Source organism: Vicia villosa, linkage group LG5 (genome assembly GCF_029867415.1).
Source record: "Vicia villosa cultivar HV-30 ecotype Madison, WI linkage group LG5, Vvil1.0, whole genome shotgun sequence".
Taxonomy (NCBI): Eukaryota; Viridiplantae; Streptophyta; class Magnoliopsida; order Fabales; family Fabaceae; genus Vicia; species Vicia villosa.
In genome coordinates, this window is record NC_081184.1 from 169,830,423 (window position 1) to 169,842,731 (window position 12,309).

The 12,309-nt window shown below is 33.4% G+C and overlaps 1 protein-coding gene across 1 annotated transcript; it reads left to right on the top strand.

Annotated features, from left to right (window-relative positions):
• Nucleotides 1–700: 700 nt before the first annotated feature.
• On the top strand, nt 701–5,475 carry LOC131603866 (protein LIKE COV 1-like). The gene is made up of 7 exons (XM_058876306.1): nt 701–1,006; nt 1,508–1,560; nt 2,599–2,708; nt 3,047–3,214; nt 3,318–3,415; nt 4,472–4,598; nt 5,044–5,475. Exons 1-7 carry the CDS (start codon nt 860–862, stop codon nt 5,136–5,138), a joined length of 798 nt encoding a protein of 265 aa, XP_058732289.1. The 5' UTR covers nt 701–859; the 3' UTR covers nt 5,139–5,475.
• Nucleotides 5,476–12,309: the final 6,834 nt, after the last annotated feature.

The window sequence follows — 12,309 nt, forward strand, 5'->3', positions numbered from 1 at the left end:
GTAAAAAGTTCTGCATTACATATATATATATATATATATATATATATATATATATATATATATATATATATATATATATATATATATATATATATATATATATATATATATATATATATATATATATATATGTGTGTGTGTGTGTGTGTGTGTGTTATTTTATAAGAAGCTAAAATAAAAAATTAAATATTTTAAAATTTTAACCACAATGTATAATATATTTAAATTATTGGTGTATATTAATTAACTTTTTATTCAAAATATCAAATTAAAAATTAAATGATAGTTTAAAAATTCACATATACAACTCCTAGATCTTGAATAATAATGTAGTATCAAATTTATTGATATCGGTTTTTTTTTTAATTGTGAAAAGACTTAATCATAAAAAAAATTGTTTATATTATTCGATTCATTTTCATATTTTACAAAAGTTAAAAATTTAATTAAAGTAAATTTTTTCGATCAAATTTGAATATAAATGTCGATTTCCATAATCTTTTGTCATCACCCGTAATAACATCATATTTGTTCCATCAAGTCAACAAAAGTGTCTCAATCCTCCAACATGAGGAACTCTTAAAAATTTATTCTGTCTATTTAAAATAGAATAAACTTTTGTAATTTTTTTGGTAATATGATTAAACTTTTGTTTGAATTGAAATACTATCTATTTCACATAAATATTAAATAATCAAACAAATAAAATTAGAAGGAAAAAAAAAAAAAAAATCATAAAAGAAAGTCGAAGGAGAAAGGAAGAATAGAATTGAATCGCAATTTTAAAAAATCGCGATTTCTACTATTCTTCGTTTTTCATAATCTGTAAACGACGTCGTTACTGATTGTTCCTCCGGCAATGGTCGACGACAAATCTCCGTCCACGGTAATGGGAAACAGAGACAGAGATCGAGAGCTTCTCATCCCTGTCGCCGATTCCGGCGACGACACCGATGCCTCTAGACCATCTGCTTCCTCCTCCTCCACGCATCATACCGGTCGCGAGGTACTTTAGGGTTTTGATTCTTCATCACTTAATTTCAAGCATTTGATGAATCTCGATTTCTGCAATTTCTTTGACTTTGAATTGTGCTGTTTTTATGGATTGTTAACATGTCAATTGAATTTACTGATTTTCATATAATTAACTGGATGAACTTGTGATCAATTTTAAACTAATTAAACTAAGGTGCATAAACGGTAGTTTTTATTTTTACCTTTTTTGAAAATTCAAACCAAATTATTAAATGTGTATGCAAATCCTAGCTCAACTGGCTGAAGCCGATATTGCTAGGTCGGACGTCATCACCTGAGTTTGAACCCTGGTACTCACTGTTGCATGTGTGAGTTTATAGTGGTTATTACCACTTCGTCTACACACACAAAAAATCTGGTCCAACTTAGCTTTGAATTCGCATGGATTGTAGTGTTTTAATGAAATTGCCTACTTTGCATATAAAGTAATTTTCTGACATCTGGTTATGTGTTTTTTCCGTCTGATTTGTAGACTTTTTACAAAGTTGTCAGGAGCTGGGCATCAAAAAAGTTCATGAGTGGATGGTGCGTATCACTATATTCTTAATCTTTCATTGCCTTATTTCCTGAAGAAAGCTGTGCTTTTGTATGCCTTGGATAGTTTACAAACAGCTTTGTGTTTCTTCTTGGTATCTCCTTATTTAATGGGGAAGGGGAATTGAATCTCTAAATAGCGTATTCAATTGATGCCATGCTGGTCAAACTATCGCCTTTAATGTCTATTCCCACCCCACGATAGTTAGAATAAAACTATACAAATATTATCATTGTTATCTCTATCACTGGTTTTAGAAACATGAGGCAAAGGAGAAACAGATTACTTTTTAAAGTGATCAAGGATGATTATATGTGGCTTACATGCTCCAAAAAATTATTTATTGCTGCAGCAGTTGTCTGTCTATTTGTATATATCTTAGGCTTTGTAAAATTGTGCATATATCTTAGGCTTTGCAAAATTGTGCATGTGCCTCATAGTTTACAGTCTTAGCGTTTCAGACCAGTTGTCGCTTTAACTTGTAATTTTCAAGATTCTTTATCTTTGTGATTTTTGTTTCTATTTTTGGTAATTTGAAGCTTTGAAATTTAAAATGATAGTCGAGAATTTTGGTTTTTTACTCTATTGGTTACAGTTTTTAATCCTTCTTTCTTTGTCATGTGCATGCTGCTAAATGTGACATCTTTTTATGCTGCCCTTTAAGATCAAGGAGCCATTTGGAATAACAACTTAATTAATCATATACTAAATGGCAACTTATGGATAAGATATTTCTACAATCAAACAGTGAATGAGGGTAAGCTCTTAATAAGCTAATAAAAACAACTTATGAAAATAAACTACCTGAATGGATTTATGAAAATAAGCTGAAAACATCTAAGGGACATATCATAAACTATTTTTTATAAATTATAAGCTTCTCCAAACATTTACACAATAATATAAAAAGTTCTTTCAAACTCCTCCAAATCTGACATGTGCATTATTACCTATGTAATGGCACTAGCAGCTGAGTGTTATGAATTCTTTGTTAATATGTTATTTTAAACAAGTGATTTTTTTTGAAGTGTCATTCTTCTTCCGATTGCAATCACCTTCTACATAACCTGGTGGTTCATTCATTTCGTGGATGGGTTTTTTTCTCCAATTTATGCTCAACTTGGAATCGACATCTTTGGTAAGTGGTTCTCTTTTATGGTACTTAACCACACACCTTTACTATTTTCCCGATACAGTCAGTAGAGTATGTCTATTCAATTTTATTGAATCAAATTTTTCATCAACTCTATATTCTTAATATTCATTTTATTTAGTTTTTTTTTTTTTTTGTATTTGGGAATTATTGGCAGTAGAAATGTGCAATAGAGCTGCAAAATAAATACAAACGTTACATGGAAAATAGAAATGTTATTGGCTTTTCTTGTCTCTGTTTCTAACCTATTTGGCCACATCCTGGATGTCATGGTAGCATTATACATGTAACATTTGAAGTGATTGCTAACACTTCTTGCTCAGGTCTTGGATTCATAACTTCCATAACCTTCATCTTCTTGGTTGGGGTTTTCATGTCATCATGGCTGGGTGCATCTGTTCTGGGTCTAGGGGAGTGGTTTATCAAGCGAATGCCGCTTGTTCGTCATATCTATAATGCCTCTAAGCAGATTAGTGCTGCTATATCACCAGGTGTGGTTTGCAAAACATATTTTTCTTTAACATATCTCACTCTTGATTGTGATATTAATGTTTGGCAGCAAAATTGTTTATGTTAACATACCTGTTGCCACAGATCAAAATTCACAAGCCTTCAAAGAAGTAGCTATCATTCAACATCCGCGTGTTGGTGAATATGCATTTGGATTCATCACCTCATCTGTTATCCTTCAGGTTTCTGAGATTTCTACATTTGGCAGTTTATTTGTTTAGAATTTTTTTCTGCATAATGTCTTGAATCGGTGTTTAACTGTTTATCTATAAATGTTTAGTGTTTGTTAGTGCTCATAGTCGAACAATGGGCCATGTTCTGCAGCATGCAAAGAAAAACAATCCCTAACATAAGGCTCATGTACTTTAGGAGAAACAGGAAAATATCAGGGCAGAATTAGTAATATCGCAATTATATGGTTGGAGCGTTATGAAGTAGTTTTAATTTTGCAGTAGGGCAGGTATATGGTAGAATAATTATATAGCAGTTATTTAATTTTATGCGGCGTAGCTATAGGTAAGATTTGTAACAGTTTCTGGTATGCATTCTGTCTTTCTTCTGTGTAAGGCTGATAATTGGTTTCTCAAAAAGAGATCCCTTGGGCTCTAAAGCTGGTATGGAAGCATGTCAACAATTGTGATAGATATTACCCTTAGTGCTTTAGTTAGTTAGTGAAGGCTGGAATAATTAGAGAAGTAGTAACATGTATTGCCTATGAATAAGATGTCGGTGGATAGAGAGATGCTAGTCATTTGTCAAAGAGTTGGGGCCTTTTGCTGTCGGGAAGTATACTGACCTTCAAAGTTTTGCAATTATCTATCTTTTAAATGGGGTTTATCCCTATCATTTGTTATAAGGGAAGGATGCTTTGATAAATAAGACGTGTTGCCTATGAATAAAAAGAGAGGCAAAGAGGGTGAGATAACTAATCGTATGTCATAAAATTTGGCCTTTGGGCATAGGGTGATTTGCAAACTCCCAAAGTTCTGCAGTGTAACTTAGTGATGAACTTAATAGTCAGTTGACACTTTTCTAAATCCTCATCCAAATTGCATTCTAGATGTTAACTTGTGATCAATAGTTTGGAGTCATGGGTCTATATCGATATAATTAGATAAGCATTTGATCTATTGTATTTGGCAAAACAGGTTTTCTTTTAGTTAATGAAAATTTTCTGCAATTGTCGCGATCATGAATAAATTGTTGATTTAACTATATTATTTGTATCACTTTTTCAGAGTTATTCTGGAGATGAGGAGTTATGCTGTGTCTATGTGCCCACGAACCATCTCTATATTGGTGATATCTTTCTTGTAAACACCAAGGATGTTATCCGGCCAACCTTATCCGTCCGGGAAGGAATTGGTAAGTTGTCTAGTTTCTATAGTTACTCAATTTTGGGTAATTTATGGAAGGAAAAGCATGCTATTAATAATAATAACTACTTTGCACTCCATTAATGGTATGGGGTTTTTTATGAGTGAACTACTTTCTGGGGCTTCCTTTTCTGATGCTAATGATGCGATAAAATTGAAGTTAAGATTTTTTTGTTTTACTGATTGGGAATCGGGGGATAATTATTAAAAAGACTTACGTTTCACTTACACGCTAGTCATACTTGTGCAAATCAGTACACGTCACTCAAACAGTTTGCAAATTTTTTGAATGCCTCAGTATGTGTAACTCGTGCATATTATGTTGCAAGAAATAACTGTTTGTGCGTGCTTGTTGACATTACTAAATGGAAAGTAACTAAACAACATAATTGAACTCATTCCAGTATATTTTTAACACATGCTAAGTTTTGCAGAAATTGTTGTTTCTGGAGGCATGTCAATGCCACAGATTCTATCGACGCATGATTCACGTCGTCCGTTGGAAATAAGAAGACCTGATAGAAGATGAAAGCAAAAGTATAGTAGTTGTTCGTTGAGTAGCTTATGTTGTTTTATATGGAGCCATCAGAATGGCAATGCAACCAATTTGTGTTGCGAATGCAGGCATTTAATTTAAGGCGTTGATTCATGAGCGAGTGTTAGATTCTGATGGTTAGTGTAATATTCATTTGTGTAATAGAATATAGAAATTAGCGATTGTTTGATAATATAGATTGAAGTACAGAATTACCACGTTCTACTGTGCCAGGAGTCCCGGAATATCTGCATGTGCATATTATGGTGGTTTCCTGTTAAAACAATTCAATTTTGTAGTGCTTTATACCTTAATTTATGTCGTTTCTACTTCTCTGGTTAACAATTAATTAGCTGGCCAAGTGGCCAACTTATTCAAATATTACCATTCTCATCTTTTTATGAGTAAAAAGATTCTTTTATAAAATTAGAGGATAGATTTGAGTCTAGAGGAGGAAGTAGTTTCTTATAACATGGCCATCAATCCCCACCTTTACTTGGAGATAAGGGGTTTGCATAACCCATACCCCAATTGGATATGTATCTTATTAACTCCTCAATTGGTAGTGGGAATGAAGAAATAGATCATTTATAATGGCTTTTTACCCTTATTAGGAACCATCACCTGTTAAACAACGACGCTCATTTTCCAAACACCATATGTTAGACGGTAGATTTTTACAATGGCAAATGTTCTTGAACAAAATTCAAGACAACGTATATTATTAAAAAGTTCTACAAGATATATTATTAAAAAGTAGAATTTGTATATTATATGTATGAAAATACGGTGTAAGTTTAAGAAAAGGGTGTCAACTAATGTTATTCTAATATCCATTTTTAACATTTACACCGTATTTATATATGATACAATTTATTTTTTTCTCTTATTTTATTATTATCATAAGCATTGGTATGTGTATCACATTCAAAATAATGTATAAAGTTACAGTGTAAATGAATATGGTGTTGTAATTTGATTTAAGTATAACAAGTTTCATACTTTATTTTTTGTTGAGTGAAAATTTGGTAATTCAAGTGTTGTAACTGGTTAACACGGGGTGTAATCGATTACAGCTGACAGAAAAACAATTTTAAAAGTAAGAAAAGTTGTTTTAGAGTTGCGTTAACCGGTTAACAAAACATCTTAACCGGTTACAATTATTTGTGTATTTTTGTGTTTTGTTTGTCGTAACCGGTTAACAATTTGTGTTAACTAGTTACAATTTCGAGTTTTGACTTCTTCTTATATTTTGTTTATATGTTTTAGGTCTCGATCATTTTTGTAACACTTATATAAATGTCTTGGAGGCATCCTCATCTTTAGTTAATGTAAATTATCATTCTCACCCTCAATCATATCTCTCTCTCTCACTCTCTTTTCTCTTACTACATCTTTCTCCACCTACTACATAGTTCACCAATTGTGTCATTGTATGTTCTAACGTTTGGCATCAAAAGCCTGGTTGTGATTCATAAACATTTGTTGTGCAACATGAATTTTGTCTCTAATGATATAGTCCTTACAAATCTACCAACCCTTGTTCCAAAGAATTACGACAAATTGTGCAGAAAAATGAAGGTGTTGTTTGGCTACCAAGAAGTTCTTGAAGTGATCAAGAATGAGGTGAATTTCCTTGTCGAAGGTGTAACGGATGCACAACAGGATGCGTACAGGGAAGAAAAGAAGAAAGATTACAAAGTGTATTCTTGATCCAGTAATGTGTGGATGGTGACAACTTTGAGAAAGTTGATGACTGCGAATCGCCAAAGGAATCGTGGGAAATCTTGGAAAAGACATATGCAGGGGATGCTAAGACAAATGTGGTGAGGTTAGAATCTCATAGACGCCAATTTGAATAATTCAAATGGAGGAAGATGAGACAATCAACGATTACGTAACGCGAATTACTCGAATGATGAACCAAATTAAGTCGTGTGGAGAAATTGTTTCTAAGCAGAATGTTGTGTCGAAGATCTTACGTTCTTTGACGACAACATTTGATAAATTGTAGTGGCGATTGAAGGGTCGAAGGATCCTGCGACGTTGAGAAAAGATGAGCTACAAAGCTCTCCTGAGGCTCATGGGCAAAGGATGGAGGAGAGAAATAACGGTAAGGAAAAGGCGGAGATCGCTTTGCTAGCTCGGTTCAATGAGAAGAACAAGAAGTCGAAAGGAAAATGGCACATGACAAGTAAAGAGATTTTTTCATAATTTTGGTGGAAAATAGTCTTAAAATTTGAAGAATTCGACTTTTCAAATGGGTGAGAGCAGTTGCAGCAAAAATGATAGTCAAGACAACTTTAGAGGCAAAAAAGGAAAGTATGACAAGAGTAAGTCACAATGCTATAATTGTCAAAAGTTTGGTCACTTTGCTAGAGAATGCAACGCGAACAAAAGGAACTCTCAAGGAGATGAAGGCGAGAATGTTAGACAGGAGATGGATGATAATGATACATTCTTGGTCATTATCACTGAAGGTGACAGCAGCAGCAGTAGGTTTCAAGGCAACAACAACAACAATTTCGGGAACATTGTAGAAACGTTTGTGGAAGAAAACGTTATGGTGACTGTGAGAGAATAAGTCTAGTGCAGCGAAGAACTGTACTTAGATTATGGTTGTTCTACACATATGACAGGGAGGAAGGATTGGTTTGTCGAAATTAATCAAGCCACGAAGAATAAAGTGAAATTCGTGAATGAATCGAATTTAGCGACTGATGGAATCGATGATGTTTTGATCGTGAAGAAGGATGATGGACATTCCTTGATCAAAGATGTATTGTACATTTCTTGAATCAAATGTAACCTTCTAAGTACTGACCAATTGCTTGAGAAGGGTTACAAGATTCACATGAAAGACAAGACGTTGCACATTATGGATGCAAACGGGGTTTTGGTCCTTAGAGCACCTATGGCTGCCAATAGAACTTTCAAGATGGAGTTGAAGGTTATGGAGCATAGGTGTCTTGCTACAGTGGCAAGTTGATAAGAGTGTTTGTGGCATTACCGTCTTGGACATCTCAATTTTCGAGATCTTAATGCATTGCAATAGAACAAAATAGTAACTGGGTTGTCATCCATCAACATACCAGTTAAGATTTGTGAAGAATGTGTGCAAGCGAAGCAACACAAAGGTAAATCCAGCAAGGATACAGGTTGTAGAACTAAGCATCACCTTGAAGTGGTGTATTCTGATGTGTATGAGCCGATGCAACTTGATTCGTGTGGTGGCAATATGTACTTTGCCACTTTTATAAACGATTACAATAGACAGCTATGGACATACCTGATCAAGATAAAAGATGAGGTATTCAAAATGTTTAATAAGTTCAAGTACATGGTTGAGCGGTAAAGTTGTCACAAGCTCAAAGTTCTCAAAACGGATAGTGGAGGCGAGTATGTCTCAAATGACTTTGGGAAGTTTTGTGATGAAGAGGGGATATTTCATGAGGTTGTGCCACACTATACAACATAGAAAAACGGTGTTGCCGAGAGAAAGAATCAATCAATTATGAACATGGTGAGAATCATGTTAAAAGGAAAGAACTTATTGAAAGAGTTGTGGGAATAAATGGTATCCACAACTGCCTATTTGTTGATCGAATGATGTGTTAAACCAACAACTATTCTAAGTTACTGAAGCAATAATGTGGTGTACAACAAATGAGATCCAACATTAATCCTTATGATTTGAGTGATAGCATTAGCGTAGAATACAAGTAACAAAAGACTCAAAAACCCTAGCACAATGTTTTCTATATAAATATGAAAGGGAATGTCCTTCTTTGATTTCATTGCATTTTTTATAAAACAAAACATGGCCACATGGCCTTCTTTATTGCAGTATTTGCATTTTAATATTTTAAAGGGAGACGTGGTCTTGGTTTTACATATATTTTCCAATTTCTTGTTGTTGTTACTCGGTTCATAACCTAATCATGCTTTATTGTAGGAGACTCTTTGACTTCCTAACAAGACTTATAGGTTTTCTCTTCCTTTGGTAAATTTTACAAGAGTTTTGTGAAGATCGCATACTTCATTTTGTAAGTTGTTACATTTATTACATATGTCATGTTCTTCATTTGAAGTGGAAGGGCTTTGATTGAGATTTTCTCCCTTTTCCCTAAGACGGTATATTTCTTGGTCCAGGTCTTCGTTTCTAGTCTCGAGAAAGAAGATAATGTCCTTCGATGTAGAAATAACTTTCTCGAGATTGGTTATTTCTTTTGATAATTTCTTGCATAATCTAAATAAATCATGATATGAACATTAAGAGCTTACCTCATCATTATGATGTCTTGTCATTCGACAAATGTTGGCCTTTTCTTCTTCTTCTTCTTCTTCTTCTTCATCTGAAGATTCCATATCGTTATCTCCCCATGTGATATATGCTTTCTTCTTCTTTTGATTCTTTTTTATTTTTTTATTTGCCTTCTTGAGTAGAGGGCAATAGGGTCTAATGTACCCTTTATTTCCGCAGTTGTAACATGTTGGAGTGAATGGTTTTTCTTCCTCTTTCTCTTGTTCTTTTGCTTGATTTTTCTCTTTCTTCATAAATCACTTGGATTTTTTTACTATGAGGGCCATCTCATCATCTGAGTTGGATTCTTCAATTTTAAGTGCTAAGTGTTTGTTTTTCTTTTCTCCTTCTTCATCCATGTTCAGTCTTTTGAGCTTCATTTCATGTTCCTGCAATTTTTCAAAAAGAGTGTGTGTGTCAAAAGTCGTTAGATCTTCAGATTATGAAATTGCAGTGACTTTGGGTTGCCAATTGATGTTCAAGCATCTAAGAATCTTTATGACTAATTTCTCATTTGAGAATGTTTTTCCCAGAGTTCTCATACGACCACTTGCAAAAATATCTTTCTCACAAATAAACTTTTACTCAAAAGCACTTAGACAACCAAAAGTGAAATAAGAAAAATTCAAAGAAGAGTAAGAAAGATAAATTCCAAATAAATATGAAATCGATGAAAAGTGGCGTCATTTGAAGTGAGGGAGAGCCTTCATTATATAGTAGTTTGAATCACCAAAAAAGGAAATGATCCACGAGTCAAATTAATTATCTAATCGATGGTCCTAATTGATTAGATGCTTCAAATATAAACGATTATAAAGTCCAAACATGAAGGTTTAGATATATAATTGTTGCGAGTCTTAAATGTGTTATATTCGCTGATTTCACAAATGATTATCATCCTTCTAATCGATTATGAAAATGTTCCAATGGATTAGATATATGAAAAGTTTTGCTAATTGTGACACATATTTTTAATTGATTAGGTAGTCAAAAAAAATTTGGATAACTTTTTAATCACTTGGTCTTGGCATAAAAAAGTCATTTTTAAGAGGAAAAATATTTTTGTGAGTTGCCTTAGTATTCTTAAGCTATTATCTTATTTTTATAGTACTCAGTCCACTTAGACTGATTGACAGACATGACTTGACGAGCTTTCATACTTTTCATAAAAAAAGCTTCAAGATTTTGTGGGATAGTATTTGATTATAAAAGCACTTGATCTTGAGTTCTCTTATAAGATGTTTGGTTATCGTTAGTGTTGCAAGCTATTATCACGCGTTATCATCATCAAAACTCCAAATGCTAATCTTTACTACCTACAAGCACATAGATCCATACATTATTTTGGTAGAACATCAAGGACACTTACCGCAAGCATGCAAAAAGACACACGTCTCAGATCGTTTGGTCATTCCCAATACATTCTCTATCATTGCATTGCATTAAATACACCATTAATCTCTAAATTCAACTTTCACTCATATACTAGTCACAACCTAAACATCACGACCGAAAATCAAATCATACTATGTAAATGATAAACAGTCCGATCAGTGATGCCTTCAAACACACCTAAACTACCTCACCTTTGAAACATTATGTTTGTGAGAAAGTGGACTATGTTGTCATAGCTTAACCACTTCGCTCTTTTAGGCATTGGTCTCGAGGAACCGTGGATTGATATATCTTCAAAAAAGACCCAAAAGCCTCGGTCCACCAACTATTTAACTCTTCATAACACAAAAAATATTTGGATAGAAAATGGCGAGGTGAAATGACGAACATGTGATCGAGCTCGACCCACAATCTCTCATGGGATAATGTGCCAAGTCATAAGCTAAGCAAGTTGAACGAGATTCCCTTAGAAGAATAACCGAAATATTCGTCGGGCTGACCTCGTTCCCAACATATTAGGATAACTCACTCTATTAATGAGTCAAACCTGAGTGACATGTAGCTCGTTTTTTAGGCATATAAACCAATTTTCCTATCAAGTCCTTGATATGAGGTTCCATCTATAAATTCTTAGCAACTAGAACCAAAAAAAGCCATTTTGTGCTCCCTAACATAGATAAGGTCCTTACTACTGTACTCACCACAAGTAAAAGTTTTAAACAATGATAATCCATATTTGTTGGTTTTAAATGCAATGTCAGTCACCAGCATATTAGGAAACACGTTTAACAAGTTTAAGAGATTTAGATGTGCCTGAAATAACCCCATAACAACATTTAAGTTGTCATGTTTTCGACTACAACATACATACTTCTTAGCTTCAATCATCTTCATTAAGTATTGACTCTTAGTTCTAGATACTCTAAAAGATAACATGACTTCTTTTCCAAATTCTATAAATTTGGTTAGTATCCGTGCAACTGTCCTCGTCTTGATCATGGATAGAGTTCAATTTGTGTCTTAGTGCCATATTAACTCATGCTCACATATTAAGTCTTCTTCATTTAAACAAGTAACAAGTAAATGACCCATAAAAATGTAAGCTAACTCGTGGTTGTGAAGACCACATATCACTTCAAACATATTAACTCGTGGTTTTTTTAGCAAGTCAATCATAAATGTTTTAATTAATTCTTTACATAACATATTCTCTTTTGATAAATTTCACAACAAAAAGGAAAAGTAGAACTATTAAATTTGGCCAAAGTTACAATTTGAATATTAAAACATTTATTTAAGAAAAAGAAAAGGGATATTTTGAAATTATCATAATACAGAGAATATAGAGCTAAAAAGTGGGGTATGAAACCAACTTTTTAAAAATAATATCACTGGGCCTTAATACCAAAAAAAAGTTAGCAGGTTGATTAACAAAAATAACTAGGTTATTGAACGCGTTGAATGTTA

Coding starts and splice junctions, on each gene's coding strand:
- LOC131603866 (XM_058876306.1), top strand. CDS start 860: ATGGTCGACGACAAATCTCCGTCCACGGTAATGGGAAACAGAGACAGA. Junction 2,709..3,046: donor ACTTGGAATCGACATCTTTG/GTAAGTGGTTCT, acceptor CTTCTTGCTCAG/GTCTTGGATTCATAACTTCC. Junction 3,215..3,317: donor TAGTGCTGCTATATCACCAG/GTGTGGTTTGCA, acceptor CTGTTGCCACAG/ATCAAAATTCACAAGCCTTC.